The sequence below is a fragment of the Podarcis filfolensis genome (genome assembly GCF_964270895.1).
Source record: "Podarcis filfolensis genome assembly, chromosome: 16".
NCBI classification, from domain to species: Eukaryota; Metazoa; Chordata; class Lepidosauria; order Squamata; family Lacertidae; genus Podarcis; species Podarcis filfolensis.
The window spans coordinates 10,093,010-10,114,910 of NC_139620.1; the positions used below are offsets into that span (position 1 = coordinate 10,093,010).

At 48.3% G+C, this 21,901-nt stretch overlaps 2 protein-coding genes across 2 annotated transcripts in view; one reads left to right on the forward strand and one right to left on the reverse strand.

The window, feature by feature from the left end:
* Positions 1 to 772: 772 nt before the first annotated feature.
* On the forward strand, positions 773 to 11,545 carry MSTO1 (misato mitochondrial distribution and morphology regulator 1). The gene is made up of 14 exons (XM_083591238.1): positions 773 to 1,236; positions 1,835 to 1,970; positions 3,358 to 3,427; positions 4,208 to 4,283; positions 4,692 to 4,740; positions 5,276 to 5,417; positions 5,543 to 5,660; positions 6,589 to 6,720; positions 8,160 to 8,312; positions 8,628 to 8,759; positions 9,565 to 9,749; positions 9,910 to 10,014; positions 10,101 to 10,216; positions 11,217 to 11,545. The coding sequence occupies exons 1-14, from the start codon at positions 1,156 to 1,158 to the stop codon at positions 11,450 to 11,452; spliced, it is 1,731 nt and encodes a 576-aa protein (XP_083447364.1). The 5' UTR covers positions 773 to 1,155; the 3' UTR covers positions 11,453 to 11,545.
* A 138-nt stretch (positions 11,546 to 11,683) lies between these two features.
* GON4L (gon-4 like) overlaps positions 11,684 to 21,901 on the reverse strand; it is a 42,321-nt gene continuing 32,103 nt past the window's right edge. The window contains exons 24-32 of the mRNA XM_083590930.1: positions 21,180 to 21,377; positions 19,311 to 19,454; positions 17,538 to 17,681; positions 16,982 to 17,101; positions 16,750 to 16,875; positions 15,243 to 15,432; positions 13,624 to 14,383; positions 12,938 to 13,040; positions 11,684 to 12,160 (exon numbers count right to left, since the gene is read on the reverse strand). Of these exons, the coding sequence (XP_083447056.1) occupies positions 12,002 to 12,160; positions 12,938 to 13,040; positions 13,624 to 14,383; positions 15,243 to 15,432; positions 16,750 to 16,875; positions 16,982 to 17,101; positions 17,538 to 17,681; positions 19,311 to 19,454; positions 21,180 to 21,377 (1,944 nt within the window). The 3' untranslated portion in view covers positions 11,684 to 12,001. The remainder of the gene's footprint in view (positions 12,161 to 12,937; positions 13,041 to 13,623; positions 14,384 to 15,242; positions 15,433 to 16,749; positions 16,876 to 16,981; positions 17,102 to 17,537; positions 17,682 to 19,310; positions 19,455 to 21,179; positions 21,378 to 21,901) is intronic.

A 21,901-nucleotide genomic window follows, 5' to 3' on the forward strand; every position in this document is an offset into this window, starting at 1 on the left:
ACATTTTGCCCTAACTTTGTAAAATTGTAGAGACAGAAAAAATAAGAGGGGCATCACTGGGTTTTTTGGGGTGTACTGTAAAAATGGAGACTGGCTGTTGGCCAGTGTTCTCATTATTACAGTGTCTTTCCAACCAGCTACTACAGAGGGTAGGATGGTAAGCTGGACCATGCCATCTGCTTTGCTGAGAGACAAGCTCCCTCCCTTGTTGCAACAGTCATATTTTAGCTGCCATTCCATGAGGCTGCAGCAGCTGGATGAGAAGCTGCTCCATTGCCTCTGCTGAAAGTACTCATATTTGGATCTTCTCTGTGAATTGTTTCCTTTCAGTCTGGCTGTGTGGCTTATGCAAATAGTGGTATGTAAATCATCTAAATAAAAATAATTTATCCCTGCATTTTGTATGTTTTCCTCTTCCCTCCTCTACTTGTTTTCCTTTTGTGCCATATCTTTTCATTTGCAAGCTGCAAATTAGCTAAAGAGATGGAGGAATAGCTCAGTCATTGAGATCAGCGGGTGGCAGGCTCCGTTAGGATCAGAGTTTTTAAAATATTTTCTTATTCCTTCCATCCTGCTGTAACCATTTGCGCCTCTGGGCACCTCCAGTGTTAAAATGCATCTATGCGGCGCTGTCTCCAAATTGGTTCCCCGTCAACTATTACAGGAGCATAGAGATGCCAGCTAAGCGGTAGAGCGGCGTCACCCAGCCTCCATAGAAAACCGTGGCCAATATGGCGGCTTTCAAATTTTCGCCGGAAGTCTTGTCTGTCCCATTTCTTCATTCCTACCGCCTCTGGTGCTGCGGAGGCGAAGGCATGCCTAGAGCGGCTCTCCCGATGCAGCTCCGCCCCTTTCCTAGTTCTCCAAGCCAATGCGGGAGGGAGACAAGGCGGCGCAACGAACCCTTCTCGCTCGCGCGCCGACCGCCAGCCGCCAGGCAATTGGGTGGCCCGCCTTAGCCAATAGGAGAGCGGAAGGGGTGGGGTTCCCCGCGGAGACGCGCGCAACGTCTGCGGTGCCGTCGCCGACTTGTAAACCGCCTCGCGGCTTGCTCCGGCGCGTGCGCACTTTCCCATCCGCCCGCCGCTGCTCCCTAACGGCCGCTCTGCGTGTCCTCCGCCCCCTCCCCCCTCCGCTCCCATTGGCAGTTGGGGGATGTCGGGGGCCCGCGAGGTGGTGACGCTCCAGTTGGGCCACTACGCGGGGAGCGTCGGAGCCCACTGGTGGGGGCTTCAGGTAATGTCAGAGGAGGAAGCCTGTGATTGGGCAGGCTGTGCGCGCGCGGCCGGGGAAGGGGCGTGGCGAGCGTGTTTACGCAGCTTCTCCGAGGGCGGTTGCTGTGAGGGGAAAAAATATTTGTTTACTTCACAAAATTTATACACCGCTTGACCGTAAAAAAAAGAAAAAGAAAAGCCACCTCCGAGTGATAAAACGATAAAAATCAAGAAAAAACCCACAACCCTACTGTTAAACTATAAGAAAATTAAAATGCTAAAACAGGTTAAAATCACCTGTCCCCAAGCATGCTGTCCCCAAGCATTTTGGAGAGAGGGAGGAAAGCTTTTCTCTAACCACTTTCTCTGTGTCATGCAGAATTGTACACATGTCTCCTCTTACCTTTGCTCTAAATTAAAAGCCCCAAATAATGATGTCCAACAATATCTGGAGGGCCACAGGCTCCCCACCTGAGACTTAAACCTCTACTTTCACCAGTTCGAAGCATCTCTTACAAAATAAGTGGAATAAATATGCCAAAGGGATCTCCATAGAGTACTTGCTGGTTTAGAACTCTTTTCTCATGTATTTTAAAAATTATTTTGTTCCCCCTTCCCAGGAAGCTTCGTTCTGCTTGGATCCTGCAACTACACAATCAGATGAAGGGATTTGCCATGACGTCCTCTTCCGAGCGGGAAGAACTCTCCAGGGGCGAGAGACATACACACCCCGCCTCATCCTCATGGACCTCAAAGGTGGGTGTTAGAAAGAAGTGCAGAATATGGTTTCTGGGAGAGTTTAGCCCAAACCCTCCTCTTCTTCATGTCATTTTCTGCATCATGGAAGTGACATGTTGGAAGCAGGAAAACACAGACAGGCCACATTCCTTCAATGTACGTACATTTGTTTTTATTCAAAGCATTTAGACCCTGCTCTTCTGGTGAAGTGGCTTACAAATCAATAAAAGAATATAGTCCTGCCCTTGGGGTTACAACAGATAAATGACATGACACATAAGAAGAAAAAATGGATGGGGAGGGAAGAAGAAAAAGGAAATGAGCTCAGGCACAAATTCTTAAGACATTCCAGGTTACTTATCGTAATCAGCTCGGGTGGAAGTGAGCCACATAGCTACAGGCCTTGGCAGTCCTATGAGAAATATCCTGGCAGCCCAGCCTTCCTGGAAATGCCAGACACTACCAACCTTTCAGGGTGGGACCTTGGCCTCTGAGCGTCTAGCCGAAATCTGCCAGCTGATTGTCACTCGTGTTGGAGCCAAGATCTTGCTGACATTTGCTCCCAGAGCAGATGGTCCTGTGACTGTCCCTCACAAGGCAGGTACAACCAATGGTTTCTGTAAGCAAGGAGAAGCGGCCTAGCCCATTTGGTGAAAGCAGACAGCGAGTGGCAATTGCAGTTTCTATCTACTTGTTGCTGTTGTTATTGCTGGTATTTATTTATTTTATCCCACCCTTCCTGCAAGGAGACCAGGGGGCAATGTATACAGTACCCACCCCTTTTATCCTTGTAACAACCCTGTGAGGTAGGCTAGGTTCCGATAGATAGCCACAGGAGCAACAAGTTTAGTGACTGGTCAGGCTGGCTGGCTTTATTTATATATTTAAATAGTGTGTGTATACCACTTCACAGTCATCTCTAAGTGGTGTACTGGAAACACAATGCAATTATACACCTGTCCCCACTGTATAAGTTTTCTAATCTCCCTGGGACTTGCCAGTTTTGCAAGAGAGAGTACCTTGTCTTGACCTGCTGTTCTAGCTAATTTCCTTCGTAGACTGCGTAACATACCATACACTCAAAGCACATTACTCCCCCTGCCAAATCACTCTGGGAACTAGTTTGGTAAGGGTGCTGAGAATTGTAGTACTGGGGGAAACTACAGTTCCCAGGATTATTTGTTGGAAAGCCATTGCTTTAAATGTATGGTGTGTACCATGGTGTGTATTATGTATGGTGTGTATTATGTAGGCTGAGTGTTGGCCCTTAGAGCTCCCCTGGCATAAAGTAAAAGGAAATGCTTCAGTTCCTGTGGCCTCTCTTCTGATCTGGGATATTTGGTGTTCATGGTTACTATCTTGACAAGCAGCTTTCACAGCGACAGCGCTTTCTGTTTCTCTGCAGGGAGCCTGAGTTCTTTGAAGCAGGAGGGATGCCTGTATGCAGATGCAAAAACAAATACCCCTTTGACATGGTGAGTTCCTCCCCACCCCTGGAAAAAAACACGTATAAACAACTACCCTGTGCACAGCATAATCAGATCTATAGGATGGCTTACTAATGATTGTAGGGAAAACCTAATAACACAGCTGTCAATGCATTATTGATGAACAGAGGTGAGTATAGTCTAGTATACCAAATGGACTCCTGATGTTTCTGATTTCAACTTTTAAAAAATGTTTCAAGTCCCTATGGTTGTAGACAGGTTACTGCTACAATTCTGGAGGCTAGGAGATGTCAGGCTGGGCATGTTATTCTTTTCACAACACTTCATAAAAACATGTTATTCTGTTCCCCAACACTTCATGAACATGAAGACATTTTCTACAATATTGATGGGAAAGGAAAACTAACAAACCCAATGTTTCTGTGAGGGAAACATTATTCAACAAGTTAAAATTAACAGAAAATATTGTTATTCATGTATAAAGAACCAAAACTTTACTAAGCACCATAGACAGATAAAAAAAACTCATTCTCCCTGCCCACATGCATAATGACTAGATGCTGTGACAGAAAAGAAAAACGTGGTGGGAACGGAAGAAGAAAGCTAGGAAACTCAGACACCAAGTCTTGGAAGTTTTAATATGCCTAATTACACTTGCTAGATTTGGGGCAGCAGTGGTGTGGCACTCTAGATCCTGTGTGTTTTAAAGGCAGCAAGGGAGGGCAGTATTCTGCACTCCACATACACCCCTTCAGCCTCTGCTGCAATTTGTGCAGAACCATGTGGTTAAAAGGCTCAATTTTTCAGGAAGGGAAATCTGACGACGCACCAAGAAGATCCATCCCCTGCGAACCCTTTCCTGCCAGACCTCAACAGGCTGGAGGTAAGATATCCTCTACCCCTGGAGCTTCCCCGTTTCTTTTCTGCCCTTGAACCAGCGTTGTTAAGCCTGGAGCTTTTGCTTTGGTGGAAATTCCTGTGTTGCTGGCAATCCTTCTTGGAATTAGTTGCTAACACCCGTCTTTCCACTGTCTGTTAAATGCCAAGGGCAGCTGGAGAAATAGCCCCTAGCTTATATGGTTTTAAAAGAGTTAGACCAATTCCCAGAGAAGTCTAATGACAGCTGTTAGCTATGAGGGCTGTATAGTAAGCTTCAGGTTTGTAAGCTGCCCACCAGCATCTGGAGGTCTACAGGTTCGCTTCTCCTGAGTTACCAGCAGCTATATGGATCTCTTGATTCCATTATGGCTAAATCACAGCCTCAGATCAGAATGTCTCTCTCTCTTTTCAGGATAACAGACCACCCAATGGCAGTTTTGCTCCAAGGACCCTTCCTGGTGGTAAAGATGTGTGTGTGCTCTGCATGCATGGCTTCCTGCAGGGGTAGAATGGGCAGATATGTTTTCAAAGGGTATTTTAAGGAAGGCTTCTGATCCGTTCACAAGGTATTCCAAGTTTTGGCTTCATTTGCTAGCCAAATCCATTATTTGTGGTTGCCCTGAGTGCCTCTGGCAATTGCAGAAAACATAGGTTATGAAGAGGTGTTAATCACTTTTGCTGTGCTGCTGCAGTAAGTCACACCTAGACGGCTATCACCGCCTACAAAAGCCTGAATAGTAAGTGAAATAAATTGTGGTTCCTTTTCTCTATGTTGGTGGTTGGAGAAAAGAGAGGAGTTTTCTCCCCCGTGGGCAGAATTTCTTCTGGAAGTGCTGGTGTGCTCACCCGATAACAGAGAAGCACTTGCCACTGGTGAGCAGGCTGATAAATTGATAGAGCCATTTCCACCCAGCCAATGCCTGTGTTCTGAAGCCATTTTGGCACATAAGCAGTATATAAATTAATAGATGGTGGTGATAACCATTCTGCTTCCAGACAGACCTCCGCTCCGTGAGAGGCAGGATGAAACTTCAAAGATGCCTTGCTCAGAGAGCAGGACATGCTTCTGGTCGGATTTCCTCCGCACACACCTGCACCCTCGTAGCATAGTAACCATCTACCAGTACAATCACGATGGGTAAGGAATGTTTCTCAGCATTCTGGGCTACCTTTTCCCTGGGCGGGCCAGAAGATGCTGGCTAGAATATTGTCTACCCTGTTCTGGAAGGTGCCTTTGGAACGATGCTGCCACTTTTCTTTCAGGGATTCCAGCCGGCTGGAGACTTTTGGACAAGGGGAGAAGCTGCTACAAGAGGGCACATACCTTGAGGAGCTCGAAGACAGGCTCCACTTCTATGTGGAAGAGTGTGACTACCTGCAGGTGAGCATTTGGTATAGTCTTTTGTTCTGCCCACAAGGGTGGGTGATGCCATGGGGTGAGGTCCAGCTCGCTTGAGAAACAGCAGTAAAGCAGGCCCTGATGTCTAGTCCCAGAGCAGGGGTGGATAATCTATGGCCTTCTGTTGCTGGACTACAACTCCTATCATCCCTTGCTGGCTGGGGGCTGATGGGAGTTGGAGTCCAGCATTTGGAATGTCATGGTTTCCACAGCTGTGCCATAGAGGCTGCACAGTGGCCCAGTTTCCAGGGTTTTGCAGGTGGTTATTGCATTTTAGATATTGGGCAAATAACAGTTACCTCCTTCAGCTTGGAACTTGAGCCGGGCGGTGGGGAGCAGATCCTCCTGAAGAAGCTGCTCAGGCCCTCGGCCATGACATCACTGCTCATCCCCTTCTCTCCCTTTCCCACCCCCATCACACCAGCCAGGGAGAGGCCTGCAGGCTGAAACATCTGGTGCTTAGATGAGAGGCTGTTCCAGAAACCTTTGGTGCATCCTGCTATTCAGCACTGAGGAGTGCTGGTCAGTTAGGAGCAGAGTTCCCTTTGTCTACTCTCTTTGTCTCGTGCTCCAGCTCACCAGCCTGCCTTCCACCCCTGGGATGAGGCAAGCTCACTGGAAAAGCAATGGAGCAGCCCATTTCAATAGCACTGCGTAATTCTTAGGCAAGCTGTGTCTGTGTCTTGGCCAGGATGTGGCACCACCCAGGTTTAACATGCCGAATCTCAGCAGCACCCAGGCTCCTGTGGCATTTGTCCCTTCAGCATGGGGAAGGCTGCGAAGCAGCTGAGATTATATGTGGCACAGCTTGGGCTTGCAGCAGTGTGCAGGCACCAACTCTTGAGTTGTCAGGTCACCCCAATTCCGGCTGCTGATCCCAACGTATCTGCACACTTCCCTCCTTTCACAGGGATTCCAGGTTCTCTGTGACCTGCACAATGGATTTTCGGGGGTTGGGGCAAAGGTCACAGAGCTGCTTCAGGATGAGTATGCAGGGAAGGGAGTCCTGACATGGGGGCTGACGCCAGTGCTTAACGGAGCCGTAAGTATGCCCCCCTCTATGCAAACTCTTTGCTCTTCCCTCCCCTCCTGAAAAATGTTATTGGTTAGGAATGAAAGCAGTTCATAGATCTTCTCACTAAAAACGAGTGTTGTGTAGAGGATGGAGGGCTGGGCTTAAGATGGGAAGATAAATGTAGCTGGACATATACTTACACCTGACTAAATATAATGAGACCTGATTGAATATAATTGTTTATAACAGAATATAATAAATATGATTAAATACATTCATGGGATCATCCTAAGCATTTATTAGCTAGTTAATATTATATTCCTCTCACAGTAAAACTCTATAAAATCATATAAACTATCCCTCTTCCTGATATCCCTCATTCCCGCTTAACATATTGGGATACTGTACTAAAGTCCATTTATTCAGTCTTCATGTTTCTCTTCTTAACTTTCAGTAATGCTCTTAGCTTTATTATACTGAATTGCTCCCAAAGTTTCCTGATCAAATCACTTTTAGCTTGGCTTATGGGCATTTTTCCATGGTCTAGCATAGAAGATTCTAGCCATTGTTATAAAGTACAATACCCCAAGACCAATATATAGATTTGATTTTCCTTTTCATGTGATTCAGTAAACACATCAATGCATCTAGTGGGAAAACAGTTCAAAAATATTTATTGAAGAACTTAGTTAAAACATCAGAAACAGGATGAAAGGAAATGATAATTAAGTAACTTAGTTTTGACAACAAGCAGAATTCTTAATTAGTTGATGTCTAGAAAGATCTTAGATTAATCTATTAGCTCTTCTTCAAGATTGTGTAGTCAGTTCATTAATAAGATATTTAGGTAAAAGTTAATTAGTTACTCAAAGACCTACTTATTAGATATTTAAAGGCAGGAGAGAGAGATGCATAAGTGGTAGCCTTAGGACTCCTATTTCCTAATTCACTGGGTTATAGCCTACTAATTTGTTCTCAGAGTAGACCTATTGAAACTAATGGCCCTAACTTAGTAATGCCCATTAATTTCAATGGGTGTATTCTGAATGACATTGGATGCAACCCCATTTGATGAATTCTGAAACAAATCCTTTAGAAGCGCTAAGCGTATGAAGTTAGCACATAGTCTGGAAATACCTGCACTTGGACCAGAGCAAACTTTCATTAGAATGGGCTCTCTTTGTCTCACTTCCCAATCCCCAGTTGCAAACTGTTTCTCCCTTCCATATCCTGCACCTCCCAAACTGTTTTGTTGGACTGCCTGTCCCACATTCTGTAATTTGTCCTGTTGAAAATAAATAATCTCAATGTCAATTCACACACACACACACACACACACACACACACACACACACAAAGAAATTGCATAAAGACAGACTCACTGTTCCCACTTGCACCAAGTACGCACGGAGAGTTTTTGTGCAACACTACCCTTCTGGTGTGACTGCTTTTCTACCACCTTGCAGATTCCACAAAGGAATTTTTACAGGCTTATGAACACAGTCTTGGCGATGGTCCGTCTTTCCAGCCACAGTTCGCTCTTCTGCCCCTTGTCACTATACGGAAGCCTGGGGCTCAGACCAGCGCCCCCCATCACACTCCCATACGTGCACTATGAGGTCAGTATTCCTGCAGGTGGACACCTGGGTATGCCTGCGCACACACACGGAGGATGGAGGAATAAGAACTCCTTTGAGCTGTGTGTGAAGTTTGTGCATCCTGTATCACCTTCCCTCGTTTCCCTGGTCCTGCTTCTAAGGATCCTCATAAGTTCTTTTCCTTAGTATCAAACTGGAATTTCAGCCACCAGAATTGTCTTCCTGCAATGCAGAGTTCACTAGACTCAAATAGCATCTGTTGGGAGCAGAAATCTGAACTTTGGGGAGGAGATATTCCTTGATATGACTGTACCTTGATTTTATAACCCTCTGCAGGCAGCACTGGACTATCACACGAGTGCCATCCTCGCCACAGCCCTGGACACGGTCACTGTTCCCTACCGGCTCCAGACGTCAGCCATCTCCATGTCACATCTTGCTGAGGCCCTGAATTTCTCTGGGCGGAAGGTACTACATGATTCTCTTTGAACTCCTGCCATTTCCCTAGCCAACCCTTCAATCACTCAAAAGCATGGTTGGAAGTTGCAGGATTTCTAATGTAAAATGAGAACAGCTTCCATCAGGACCAGGAGTGTGCACTCAGTTACTAAGTGCCTTAAACGTTCCAGCACTAGTTTGTCTGGATTAGCTGTTATAGCTTATACCAATTTGGACTATTGGACTTTCTGGCTCACTCAGTGTTGTCAACCCTGACTGGCAGCAGCTCTCCAGGGTTTCAGGCAGGGAGTCTTTCTCCAGCCCTACCTGGAGACGCCAGGGATGAAACCTGGCACCTTCTGCATCCAAAGTCTTTTAAAATAGGAGTTTAAATGCATTAATAGTGACATATTTGGGAAGAGAATCCTCCCTGTGGGCCATCAGATACCGGCAGGGATGAAATTTCACCCCCATCAGAACTTCCTTTTGGGGAAATCTGCCAGATCATAGTTTTGCTTCATAATTAGGCCCCAATTTTGGCCAGTCAGTGCACTGAAAGCAGTGAAACCAGTTTATTTCTTGTTTTGCTCTGTGTGCAGAAAAGCTTAATGGCTTTTAAAACTCACAATTTTCTCCAAGTTGGATTTTTCTTTCCCTTCCAAGCATCATCTGGCCCACTTGCTGGAGTCCCACTCTTGTGGCGCACCTTGGTTGCTTCCAGCATTTTTACTTGTTCTGGTACACAGCACTTTGGGGTAACATGTCAGGGCTTTGGAGAAGTCAGTCCCTTCTAGTCCTACATCTGCTGGTGATCATTGTATGCCTCCTCCTCCAGGTAGCAGCTGCGGTAGCAGCTGTACCATTTCCTGTGGCACAGGAGCAGTCCCTTCCCGATGCTCTGTGCAACCAGCAGCCTGCCATGCCCTGGAGCCCACTGTCTTCATGTGGCGAGCAAAGAGAGAGCCACTGCTTCGCTCAGTCTGTTGTGCTGAGAGGAATCAGCAAGGAGCACCAAGTCAGGTAAGAGGTTTTGGGGGGGGGGTTCTTCCTTCAATGGTGGCCTAGAGTGGGTTATTCCTCTCACTTTTTCTGAAGGCAGAGCTATGCAGATGACTTTAGTACAAACACACATACACATCCCTGCGGCCTTGACCCATTCCCCATTTTGCGTCTCTTGTAGCAATTCCCCTCCAGGCACTGAGCCGAAGTCTGTCCTCCACATGTGTGAGACTGGACAGGAGGTGCTGGCCCGCTACTTGTACACCGTCTCCCCCAGAACCTTGAGGTTAGTAAAACAGGAAAGGTGGGGGGTGTAGGAAAGGTGGTGACCAGGCTTCTGTCCCTAATGCTTGTTTTGTGCTTGCGGAACAGCACATCACACTTACTTCGAGACCCTTGCAAGCTGCTGGCTCCCTACCCCCCGTTCTTCTCTCCTCTCCTCAACAAGCATGGGTTCCTCTTGGAGAAACCTTCAAGCGCTTCAGCAGGTAAGAAGCAGGTGCTCACTCGGGTGAGAATGTGAAGTCTCAGGTTTGTGTTTGGCCCATTGTAACTTTTGTGGTGAGGGGTAAGGAAAAGTGGGAATGTGGAGTTCTGCGAGGTAACGTGTTAGAAACCCACTTGAAACTATCTTGGCACTTTTACTGTGCCTGCACTCCTGACCCCACTTACTGCAGAAGTCAGCTCCACTGTACTCTAGAGACTTGCTTCTACATAAACTGGGTTAGGGTTGCACTGTGGAAGTTCTGGGATGATGGGTAGGGGCCTAAGTATTTGTCCTCTCCTCCCAGTTCAGTAGAAGTTTTACAGACAGCGGCTCCTACTTTCAATTCCCAGCAGTTCCAGTTTAAAAAGGGACCATGGCCCATCACTGCCAGTTGGCATAGCTCATGGCTCAGGAGCCTGTGGCCTTCCTGTTGCTGAACTGCAGCTCCCCTCATCCTTGACCATTTGCCCTACTGCCTGGGGCTGATGGAGCCCGACAAGTTACTCAACCCTTCTTTATACCCCTGTGCTTTTAATGTGTGATTGATCCCTGATTGGTTGGGGAATGTGCATAGGACATGAGTGTGGCCCTCCATGTGTTGGACGACAGCTCCCCCTCACCTTTTGGGGTTAGTCTGGAGGGCATGAGGCTGGGAAGGGCTTGCATAGATCATCTGTGCAGCAAGTTTGGCAAGAAGCTAATTCAGTGACTAGCCAAGTACTTCCCGTTTAATGTTTTTCCGTCACTTTCCCACCACTGTGTTGCAGAAACATTTTTTCTCAATAGGCCAGCATTGTCCCAGTGAAGCAAGGCTTGCTGGTATTATCTCTTCCTCCCTTTTGCACTAGCACAAGGCAAGAGTTGGGGGGGGCACCAGCCTCATTTGGAAGATGGGTTATGCTACGGTTAACAAGGCTACGGGGGCAGTAGACACAAAGGTGCTCTGGCACTGCTGCAGTCAGAATAGGTTTTCTCAAATCCTTTCATTCTCTCCTACACAGCTGTTGAAAGTATCCCTGTCTTCGGAGCCCTCCAGTCCTTGGCTATCCTGCGTAAAACCCTTGGCAGTTTCTACGAAGAGCTGCGCCAAGTTGACGTCCGGCGGTGGGCAAGCTTTTTCTCGGTAGGAGTTGAAATGGATGACTTTGAGGAAGCTCTGGAGCAGCTGAGGACACTGTCTCACTGTTACAAAGAGAGCGGGGGCTCAGCAGCAGATTCGGAGGATGAGACGGACTGAGTGTGTGCGTATTTTCTGCAGTGCCTTTGAACAGGAAAACATCTACTAGCCCTTGCACACATTTATAAAAACAATAAATCCCCTAATACAGTCTCCTCCATTATGCATCATGTCTTGTGCTACTACGGCTGTTAAGCTCAAGGTATTTTCAAAAAAAGTCATCTGCCTGACCTTCAGGCCTGCAGTAACCTGACAGATTCTGGGCGCAGAGGTAAGAATGTGCGCTTCATCTTCTACAACAGGAATTACTTTTTATTCCTTAAAATACAACTGCCACAATAAATATTCACTCAGAAGCAGCACAAAGAGAGAATGTACATATTTTTCCTACTATTTAAAATATTTACACCAGCCATTATCCAAGAAGGAGTGCAGCCTACATGACTTCCATCACACAGCAGACCCCCCTTTTCTATGGAAGGGGGAATCTTTCGAGGTGACTTCACGTTTGATGCGGGAGGTGGGGGTCAGATGGAGTTCTCTGGAGTCAAATGCAAACAAGATTACCCAGCCATCTCCATTCCTCTTCAGTAGTACTGGCTCACGCTTTCAAAAGCCTTGCTCCTCCTGCTCTTCCTCAGAGAGGACTGGGTCTTTGTCAGAAAGCTGGTCAGTGTTGCTGGTGCTCATTCCATCTTCTTCATCCTCTGAGCTGACATCACAAGCCGTGTGAAATAAAGTCATCAGTTCCCTGAACCGATGGGCGACCTGAGAGCAGAACAGGGTTGTAATGGAGGGAGAGAAGGAGAGACAAGCAAATTGCCTCCAAAGCTAATCTACTCTGACAACTGATACTATTTCAATTTTTTTAGATGAAGGTAGGAAAGATAAGCAATGGCACACCTAACTTCTACCCTAAATCCACCACCGAACAAGAAATCTGTATTTCCTGGCTCGTAGAATAAACCCTGTACAGTGGTACCTCTGGTTAAGAACTTAATTCGTTCCGGAGGTCCGTTCTTAACCTGAAACTGTTCTTAACCTGAAGCACCACTTTAGCTAATGGGGCCTCACGCCGCCGCGTGATTTCTGTTCTCAGGTAAAGTTCTTAACCCGAGGTACTACCAGGTTAGTGGAGTCTGTAACCTGAAGTGTTTGTAACCTGAGGTACCACTGTATTCAAATACAGGATAATGTGCCCCCAACAATTGGCCATGGGCTTAGAGGGATCTCTGATTATTGCCAACTGTCTGGCTAATATTGAAACACAGGGCTCTCCCTGCTCAGTTAAACTTTCTTCTTTGAAAGTGTCCTTATCTGTAAACTGCATTTCATCCTGTCACTCAGTGCAGATTTTTAAAGGACCACAGCACACAATTTGCAGAGCAGCTTGCCATGGCTCCTATTTATTTTGTGAAATTGGAAATACATGCAATCCTAACTGCATGGGTAAAGTGTCACCAGCCGTATCTATGGACTCAGGGATTCCTAAGCTTTACAGAAGAACTCAACACTTCCGAGAGATTTGTCTCCCCCAGGACTCACCTCCTCTGCCGTTTTGTTGCACAGCTGCTGCGAGATGGCACTGAATGTGTCTGGGTGAGCTCCTCGCTCCTGGCAGGTGGTCAGAATGACCCGGTCAGCCTCTCTGAAAGAGAAACACCTGACACTGGAAAAAGGGAACTGGAGTGGGCTGCTCCTTGGACCAGACTTCATGAATCCCACAAGGCTTGTGTGGAGGCTTGTGTTTAAGAAAGTCCTCATTGTTAGCCTTTAAGAGAAGCACACCATCCACAGGGGAACAGCTTTAAACTCAGTGAAACGGCCTACAGGCAGGGATGGTAAATACTCCTTGCCTGAAACCCTGGAGGGAGCCGCTGCCAGTCAGTGTGAGCTGCATGGACCCAATGGTCTGAATCAGTATAAGGCAGCTTCCTATCAGAAACGGAGCAATAGGGGCATGTTGGCAAAGGCACTATCAGGCTTCCTTGTTTTGCAACATCCCACCGATTACTGCTATTTTCTCACAGCCTACCTGTTTCACACCCCACACTGCTTTTTCAATCTTATCTGTACATCCTGATGTAGGACTGGGCCTTTCTTCAGTGCATCAAAGTGTTGGGGTCAGGGAACGCCTTATACCTCTGGGGACGAAGCAGAACCACTTATACGCGCACCCACCCCGCTTCTCCCCTACTACTGGCTTTTGAACAAGGAAGCAAAAAAAGTACCTGGTCCACAAGACAACCTTTTCCCCGGTGGAGCTGACCTTGATGTTCTTAGCGCACACAGTCGCTTCAACTGCCCTTTGGTGCAGGTCATCTCCCCGCAGCGAGGCGGCCCGCTCCCCACCACCTGCAACTGGCAGCTCCGAGCGGTCACTAGCACACAGTCTCTCCATGGCATTTCCTTTCTTCTCCATAGCCGGAGGGCTGCAAACTCCAGAGGCCACCGCTGGAGTCAGAGAGCCACAGTTTGCCGCTCCTGCTTTCGGCGGCGTGAGGTCCTTGGAGTGTGACCCGCAAAGGTCCCTTCCTTTGGGCTTTGTATCCAGAGACGATGTCAACCTGTCCAATTCCTTGTCCTTGAGACACACTCGAGGAGCAGCAGAAGCTGTCCCCCGCGAGGGGCTGGACTGAACGGCAGGCTTTTGTGGCCAACTCTTGGCTAGAGGAGGGTTGACACCTGGGCTAGCTGCACCACCCGCTGCTCCTGCAAGAGTCTCACCCCCTGAAACGCCTGAAGAAGCTTCCCCGCTCCTCGTGCAGAGTCCTGCGTCACTCTCGCCTCCTATATGGCAAGAGCCACTTTTGGGTCGGTGGGGTTTCGGTGGGGCGCCCCTCTGCACCTGCAGCGTGGAAGAGGCAGCAGTACTAGGAGGGAGCAGCTTGGCAGGATCGCTGGCTTTGGGGAGGCAGGGAGGTCCCGGCAGCGCACCCCCTTCTGTAGGGGTCTCCTTGGGCAAAGGCAGTTTTCCTTCCACGCGAGAAGCTGGGAAAGAAGAAAAACAACAGGGAAAGGATTGTTCGCACTCGCTTGCTCATTGCAAAACATTATTGAAAGCCGTGGAAATGAAATACAGCACAAGGTTATGCAAATGGCACTGCTGAGATACGCTAAGCATAAAAACTAGCATTAGGTGCCAATGCGCCTTCCAGCCTGCGTGAAAATAGCCACAGCTAGCAAACTGCTCCTAGCGCCATGTGCCATTAAGAGGAGGAGGAGGGTGCTTCTTCATCACGGCCCCTAGGAAGCAACTGCACACAGGCCCCTCAGCTCCCCCTTCAAACTCATTTCGTAAATTTCTCTCGCGCTCCCACTCTAAAGGGGCCCAAGCGTGGCAAAAAACAATGCAATCTTAACAAAATAAAAACGTTTCTTTTAATGGCCATGGAATCTCCATCTTTAACTGGATTCAGCCTCGGTTTATAGCCACCCCAAGCCCTCCTTCCAGACACTCCTGAAGGAGTCTTGTGGTGCTGTAAAAGACTAACGAGGCTTATTGTGGGAGATAACACTGCAGACTAAAACCCTCTTCATCAAAAAGGCTCTACTTCACGAAGCATTAATATACAGCCACAAATCTGTTTCATATTTAAAAGGTGCCATTTCTAGTGTGACATACCAGGTTTAACAGTCAGCCTTGGTGGCTTCTGAAAACGTTTCTAAAGCACAGAGCAGAATTTGGACCTTGTCCTCAGAAGGGACAAAGTATGAAATCTTACACAGCCCCTGCCTCCCCTGCCAGGATCCCCTCCCTCCAGTTAGGAGCTCACTTGGCACAAGATCCCAGGGCTGCATGGGAAAGTTCATGGGTCCGTGCTTCCCAGCGCTTTCACTCCCAACATACCTCCTGCTGTGGAGTCTGCTCTCCTGGCGCCTGTCCTCATCCTGCTCTGGGGAGGCTCCCCGTCCTCTCTCTGCTCCAGACTCTCGTCCGCAGGCTCCTTCCCTTCGGGGCGAGGGCTCAGTTCGCGCTGGACGAGGCTGTCGGTGAGCTCCTGGGGATCTTTGTTCCTGTAGGCCTTGCCATCTCCTGCCTGTGGACCAAGGGAAGTCCAAGAGCATCTCAGAACACCTCCTGCTCCAAACTCATGAAACTTGTATGCTTCCCTTCGCCACCCAACCCTAAAAAGCCACGAGACTCCATAGAGTGTTTGGCCAGGACCCCAGAGACCCAGGGTTCAAATCGCCGCTCAGTCATGAAACTCACTGGGTGTCCATGGGCCAGTCACAGTCTCTAAGCCTAACCTACTTCACAGGGTTGTTGATAAAATGGGGAGGAAGAGAGCCACCTTGAATACCACCTTGAATTCCTCAGAGGAAAGGTGGGATAAAATAAATAAATGTAGATGAACTCCATGCCTAAGGCAGCAACCTTAACCCTTCATCATCCAGAACTACATGCAGGCAGCTGAAATGGCAAAATGGCAGCAACAATATGATTACAAGGTCCAAATGGAGATTCTCAGGCTGGGTTTGAGATGTTACCATTAGTATACAGAGCTTTTAACAGTTTGAGACCAGCTTATCTGGAGGGTTGGCTTAACCCACAGATGCCCCCTCAACCACTTCCATCCAGAAAACTTCATTACGCATCTGTAAGGATCCAGTCTTCACTCTGGAACTCTGCCTGTTGACATTAGGCTGGTACCTTCCCTGTATTCTTTTCGGCACCTCCTAAAATCCTTTCTGCTTAGGCAACCCGGATGCCTAAAGTTGACGTGCAATTTATTCTGGAATGTAACCGCTGGTTTTGTTCACTTTGCTTTTTTACAAGCTAGTGTTTGACCTTTATTTTCACTGACAATATCAGTGCACTTTTTATCTTCGTAATTCTCTTGGAGGTTTTATTTGCAGCTAAGGGGTTGCAAATTCAGTTAAATAAAGTAGTAGTAGTAATTATTATTATTATTATTATTATTATTATTATTATTATTATTATTAATACCCCACCCATCTGGCTGGGTTTCCCCAGCCACTCTGGGTAGCTTACAGCACATAAAAAAATGTAAAACATTAGACATCAAAAATGTCCCGATACAGAGTTGTTGTTGTTGTTGTTTAAGCTCAACGGAATCAGCACTTGAAGCCTTTTCTCATAAAGAAGAGACACACAGATGAACTCACACACATAGGAACCAAGAGAGCTGAATCAGGCCATTGGTCCATCAAGCTCAGTATTGTCCACACTGACTGGCAGGGGCTCTGCAGGGTTTCCGATGGGAATCTACCTGGAGACGATGGACTGCACATGGCACCTTTTGCATGTGAAGCTCTACCACTGATCTATGGCCCAGTGCGCTGAGCTGAAGCCCCGGAGTCTCACGCTCCCTCTGCCATTGCTGTGGACTGACCTTGTTGCTGCTGCTGCTGCTGCAGTGGCTGCAGGTCCTTCGCTTGCTCCTCTTCAGCCTGAGGTCGCCGCTCCCCTCATGGCAGGAGCAGCAGCACTCCTTGGCCCCCTCGGCCCACTCAGACTCCTGAAATCACACACAAGAGAAGAGGAGCAACCCTCAGTAGGACAGGCAGCAGGGAGAAGGAGCTCTCAAAAGCAATGCTTTGCGCCAAGGGCTTCCCCAGCCTCACCTTGTCAATATTCTGCCCCCCAAGTTCCTTCCTCCTCTTATTTTTTGCAGTCGCGTGGATTTTGGGGGGGTCCTCCTCCTCCTCCACATCTGGTAAGGACACCTCTTCAAATCCATCGAACTAGGAAAAGAAGCACAGGAGCCATTGTCAGGTAGCGTGGTTGGGATGCAGGGAATCCCTGAAGCTTAAAATTCCACACCCCTCACCATTGCTATCGGAGCTCAGAGCCGCTTCTCCCCGCAACTCCGGAAAGAAGAAGAAGAGGAGTTTGGATTTGATATCCCGCTTTATCACTACCCGAAGGAGTCTCAAAGCGGCCAACATTCTCCTTTCCCTTCCTCTCCCACAACAAAGACTCTGTGAGGTGAGTGAGGCCGAGAGAAGTGTGACTAGCCCAAGGTCACCCAGCAGCTGCATGTAGAGGAGCGGGGAATCAAACCCGGTTCACCAGATTACAAGTCCACTGCTCTTAACCACTACACCATGCTGGAAAGCCGTGCGAAAAGCAGGTGCCCCCTCTCCCAACCTGCCCAGGAAGATCAAGGGATAACTCCACCTCATACTCTTTCTCTTCCGTCCAGTTGATTTCCTCAAAATCTCCCAGGCGGTTGGCCGACGGGCGCAGGTGGTCGAAGAAGACTGAGAACTCATCCTGAAGGTGGTCGTGCCCCTTCAGCAGCTGCCACATCTGGGTCTTCAGCTGCACAGAGACATTCCAAGTAAGCAAAATAAGGAGAGGGGTGATTGGTACCTGAATTATAGGTGCCTCCCCCCATATCAAAATGGCCCACCAGGGTGGGGGGAAGCTTAGGATCCAGCTTACTGGCCAAACTCTGTTTGCCCACCCCTGTGTGGAACATTTGCAGCATTTGTCCAATGTCTTTTTTCTTCAATCCCTTCTTATTTATTGGTTTAGAGCATTTGTACCCCACTCTTCAGCCTAAAGGGCTCCCAGAACAGCTTACACACAATTGAAACAAGGCAGCCCATACCTGCAGGCTTACAATACAAAAAAAAAAAAAAAAAAGACGGAAAAGGGAAAAGGAGGGCAGAGGAAAATCAACATCCAACCAAGGCACGAATTTCAATGTACCATATTTTTCGCTCTATAAGACATACTTTTTCCCTCCTAAAAAGTAAGGGGAAATGTGTGTGCGTCTTATGGAGCGAATGCAGGCTGCGCAGCTATCCCAGAAGCCAGAACAGCGAAAGGGATCACTGTGCAGCACTCCCTCTAGCTGTTCTAGCTTCTGGCTTAGCTGTGCGCAGCCTCTTCAGGGCAGCGGGGAGCCTTAATTCAGCTGCCCTGAAGACGCTGCGCAGCTATCCCAGAAACCTCTTCTATCCCTCTTCTGGCTTCAGGGATAGCCACGCAAAGCCTCTTGAGCGCAGCGGGAGTGCTCCTGCCTCTTCGCTCAAGAGGCTTTGCATTGCTTTCTTGTCTTCCTCCTCTAAAAACTAGGTGCATCTTATGGACATGTGCGTCTTACAGAGCGAAAAATACGGTAGGTTTTTCCTTCGCGGTTAACTAGCTAGCACGGTTCAGGGGCAAGAGGAGATTGGTGGAGATGGGCCTCCAGCGAATATGATGAAATGAGGCCTGCTACCTATTACTCCAGTTTAGAATGTCTAATGGACTGGCTACCCCCAGCCAACAGTTGCGGGGAAAGGAGGCCCAGTAGAGCTCTCCTCTCGCAGCAGAGCTGATGCCTTGAGCTCTGCTTCCCACTAAGTCAGTCCTGGGGTTGTGAGAATCCTACACAATTCCTTCAGGACTCGCTGAGGAGAGTTTCCAAAGTGAAATATATGCCAGTGGGTTAATACGGGTAACTTGCCCCACGCGAGGGTTCGGTTCTGGGGGTCTATGCGCATATGAAAAAACTTGTAAAGCTAGGGATCCCTGGAACCAGCCACCCTGTGAGGTGGAGGACTGCTTGCCCAGCTTTGAGGAGGAAGCAGGAGTGCTCTAGGACCCTGCCAGAGCCCCTGTGTCACCTTCCCAAAGCTAGGTAAGCCTTTGCAGCTTTGCAAAGCCTTGCAGCTTTGCAAGGGTGGAGGGGAATAAATGAATGGAGAATGGGCTTCCTCAGCTCTCCATTTATTCATTTTCTCCCCCCAGCCCCGCAAAGCTGCAATCACATAAGTAAATTAAGCTTAAGAGGAGAGTTACCTGTATATCCATGTTACATACAAGCCAGGACACCAAAATCTGCAACAATGTTGTATTTCAGCCACAAGAAAAAGCCTGCACCACAGCCAGAATTTGTTGAGGGGACAGGACACAGTGAGGACAAGCATATTTCCCATGAGCCCCCGTAGGTCTGCTTACCTCGATGATCTCCTGGGGCAGGCACTCTGCACAACCCTGCAGCACTTTGATGATCTTCTGGTGGTGGGAAGGGTTTTCCGCAAAGCAGATCTCCAGTTGCCTAAGGAACTTCCTGCTCTTCTCAAAAGCTTGTTGCTCCTCAAACTGCCCAAGGAAGAGAAATGATATTCAATGTGCCATCCTGACATCACTGTCACTGTCCAATCACCACCTGGGTTCTTTTTTGGGGGGGAGGAGCTCCAAAAGTGAAATTCCCTACCTGGCCAGCAGGTGGCAAGCAACAGACAACAAACCCAGGTGCAGATCAGTGAAGCTGTACCACACAGAGAGGAGAGCTGATGCCAGCAGAATCAGGTACCTGCTGATGCCCCTCACCCCAGCAAAGAGCCCACTGGTCCTGCCCCTCCTCTTCAGAATTGCCACCTGCTTGCTTACCTGCCCTCTCGCTCGAACCCAGACAACAGTGCAAGCAACAGATGCCCCGGTCTGCTTGCTCAGAAGAAGTCAGAGCCTTCAGCATCTCAGCTTTTGTTAACAAGCAAAGTTTCTAGTCCCTATGGCTGAAAATATACATTGTACTTCTAGTTTTGTGGGCAAATACTGGGGGTGGAGGGGAATGTCAGAAGCCAGAGAGGTGGGGAAGTAAGATTTCCAAGTGATCAGCAGGTGCCCAGTGTTGCCCCTGTCCCCCAATAAGCTAGACATCATAACCTCACATACAAAAACTAATTTATAACAGGACACAGAATCTGCCCCCTTCAGTGCAGCCCTTGGTCATGTGAGATGGCATCAGGGAGAAGCAGCTCCCAAGTGAGGCTGGGGTGGCATGCGAAGGGCAATCACACACCTTTTTAAAGACCACTTACGGCCCCAGTAACTTTGCAGTAGTAATAATTTTATTATTTGTACCCCGCCCACGTGACTGGGTTGTCCCAGCCACTCCAAGCAGCTTCCAACAAAAGCATAATAAAACATCAAACATTAAAACCTTCCATATACAGGAAGTTTGAAACTTTTTTTTTTATTTGCTGCTTTCCCTTTGATATAGTTGGAAGAATGTATTGTTGATTCATATACAATACTGCCTTTGATAGGAACTCCCTAAGTGTGGAGGCCCACTTCACAGATCTACCACCTGAAGTCCCACCATTGTTTAGATGTCTTCTAAAAGCTGTATAGTTATTTATCTCCTTAATAATAATAAATAAAAAATTATTTATACCTCGCCCTTCCCAGTTTAAAAACTGGGCTCAGGGCAGCTAACAGCAAATATAAAAATTGATTAAAATACGACTTAAAAACAGCATAAAACAGCATAAAATACAAAATAAAATGCAGCATCAATATCAATAAAATTCAAAAATTCAGGGGTCATGGGGGAAGGGGGGGGGACAAACAAACCCCAGTCAGTAGACATCAAATGATCACCAGGGCTAACTGGCCAAGTTGGTCCTACTAGGTCCTACTAAGGCCACCAAGGAGACTGGGGAAGAATTTAAATGTGGGGTCCCAGAAAGTGTTTCTTCATAGAAAAGGGGGAAAGGGAATAGAGGATCAGGGAATAGAGGATTCTTGACATCTGATGGGAGGGTGTTCCACAGGGAGGGTGCCACTACCAAGAAGGCCCTCTGCCTGGTTTCCTGTAACTTCACTTCTCGCAGTGAGGGAACCGCCAGAAGGCCCTCAGAGCTGGCCCTCAGTGTCCGGGTTGAACAATGGGAGGGAAACGCTCCTTCAGATATACAGGGCTGAGGCTGTTTAGGGCTTTAAAGGTCGAGTCGTAAGGTGGGGTTGCTGATTCAAGGCAGCAGCACCGAGTGAGCCATCCTTGAACTCCCGACCCCCAGCTGCCCCAGCACATCTACATACCAGCCCGCACTCCAGGGCCTGCTCAGGCAGGAGGAAAGCAGCAAAGTCAGTGAGCAACTGCGGCCACTCCCTTAGCAGGTTCCGCAGCCCTGCGTAGAGGTCGACGGCCGTCTGCTTCTGGGCGTTGCTCTCAAATTCGTAGATGATGTGCAGGAACTCCTCGTACTTGCCGGGGACGTTCCGCAAGGCCTCGCGCACCTGCGGAGGAAAACGCCGGCCTTAGCTCAGACGGAGCGCGGGGAGAAACGTCGCTCGTGCGCAGAGCAAACCCCAAATCCCAAAGCAACTACACAAGCCTACAGGCTTCATTGCAGAGTTAGGCACCCGCCGCTCCCAAAGGAGGCAGCGAAGGCTACCGAATGGATGGCTTTAGAAGAGGAATGGCTTTAGAAGAGGAATACCAATGGCTGCCAGCCCTGATGGCTATGGTTTTCCTCCACTGCCAGAGGCAGTATGCGTCTCTCGCTGGGAATCCCACATTTGGAGAAGCAAGAGGCACCATCAAGGATGTGGTCCAGCCAGGAGAAAGCACTTGAAGGAAGGGGCAGTGGGCTTTGAAGAGGTTTGGCCTGGGAAGAGTCCCGAGGGCCAGATAAGAGAGCTATCGGGGGCCACATCTGGTCTCTAGGCCTTACTGGGATTTCAGCTCCGTTCATCCAAGCTCAGAAACTAACAGGCCTGAGGCTCCCCGGTCTACAGGACCTAAGTGCTCTTTGGTTTGG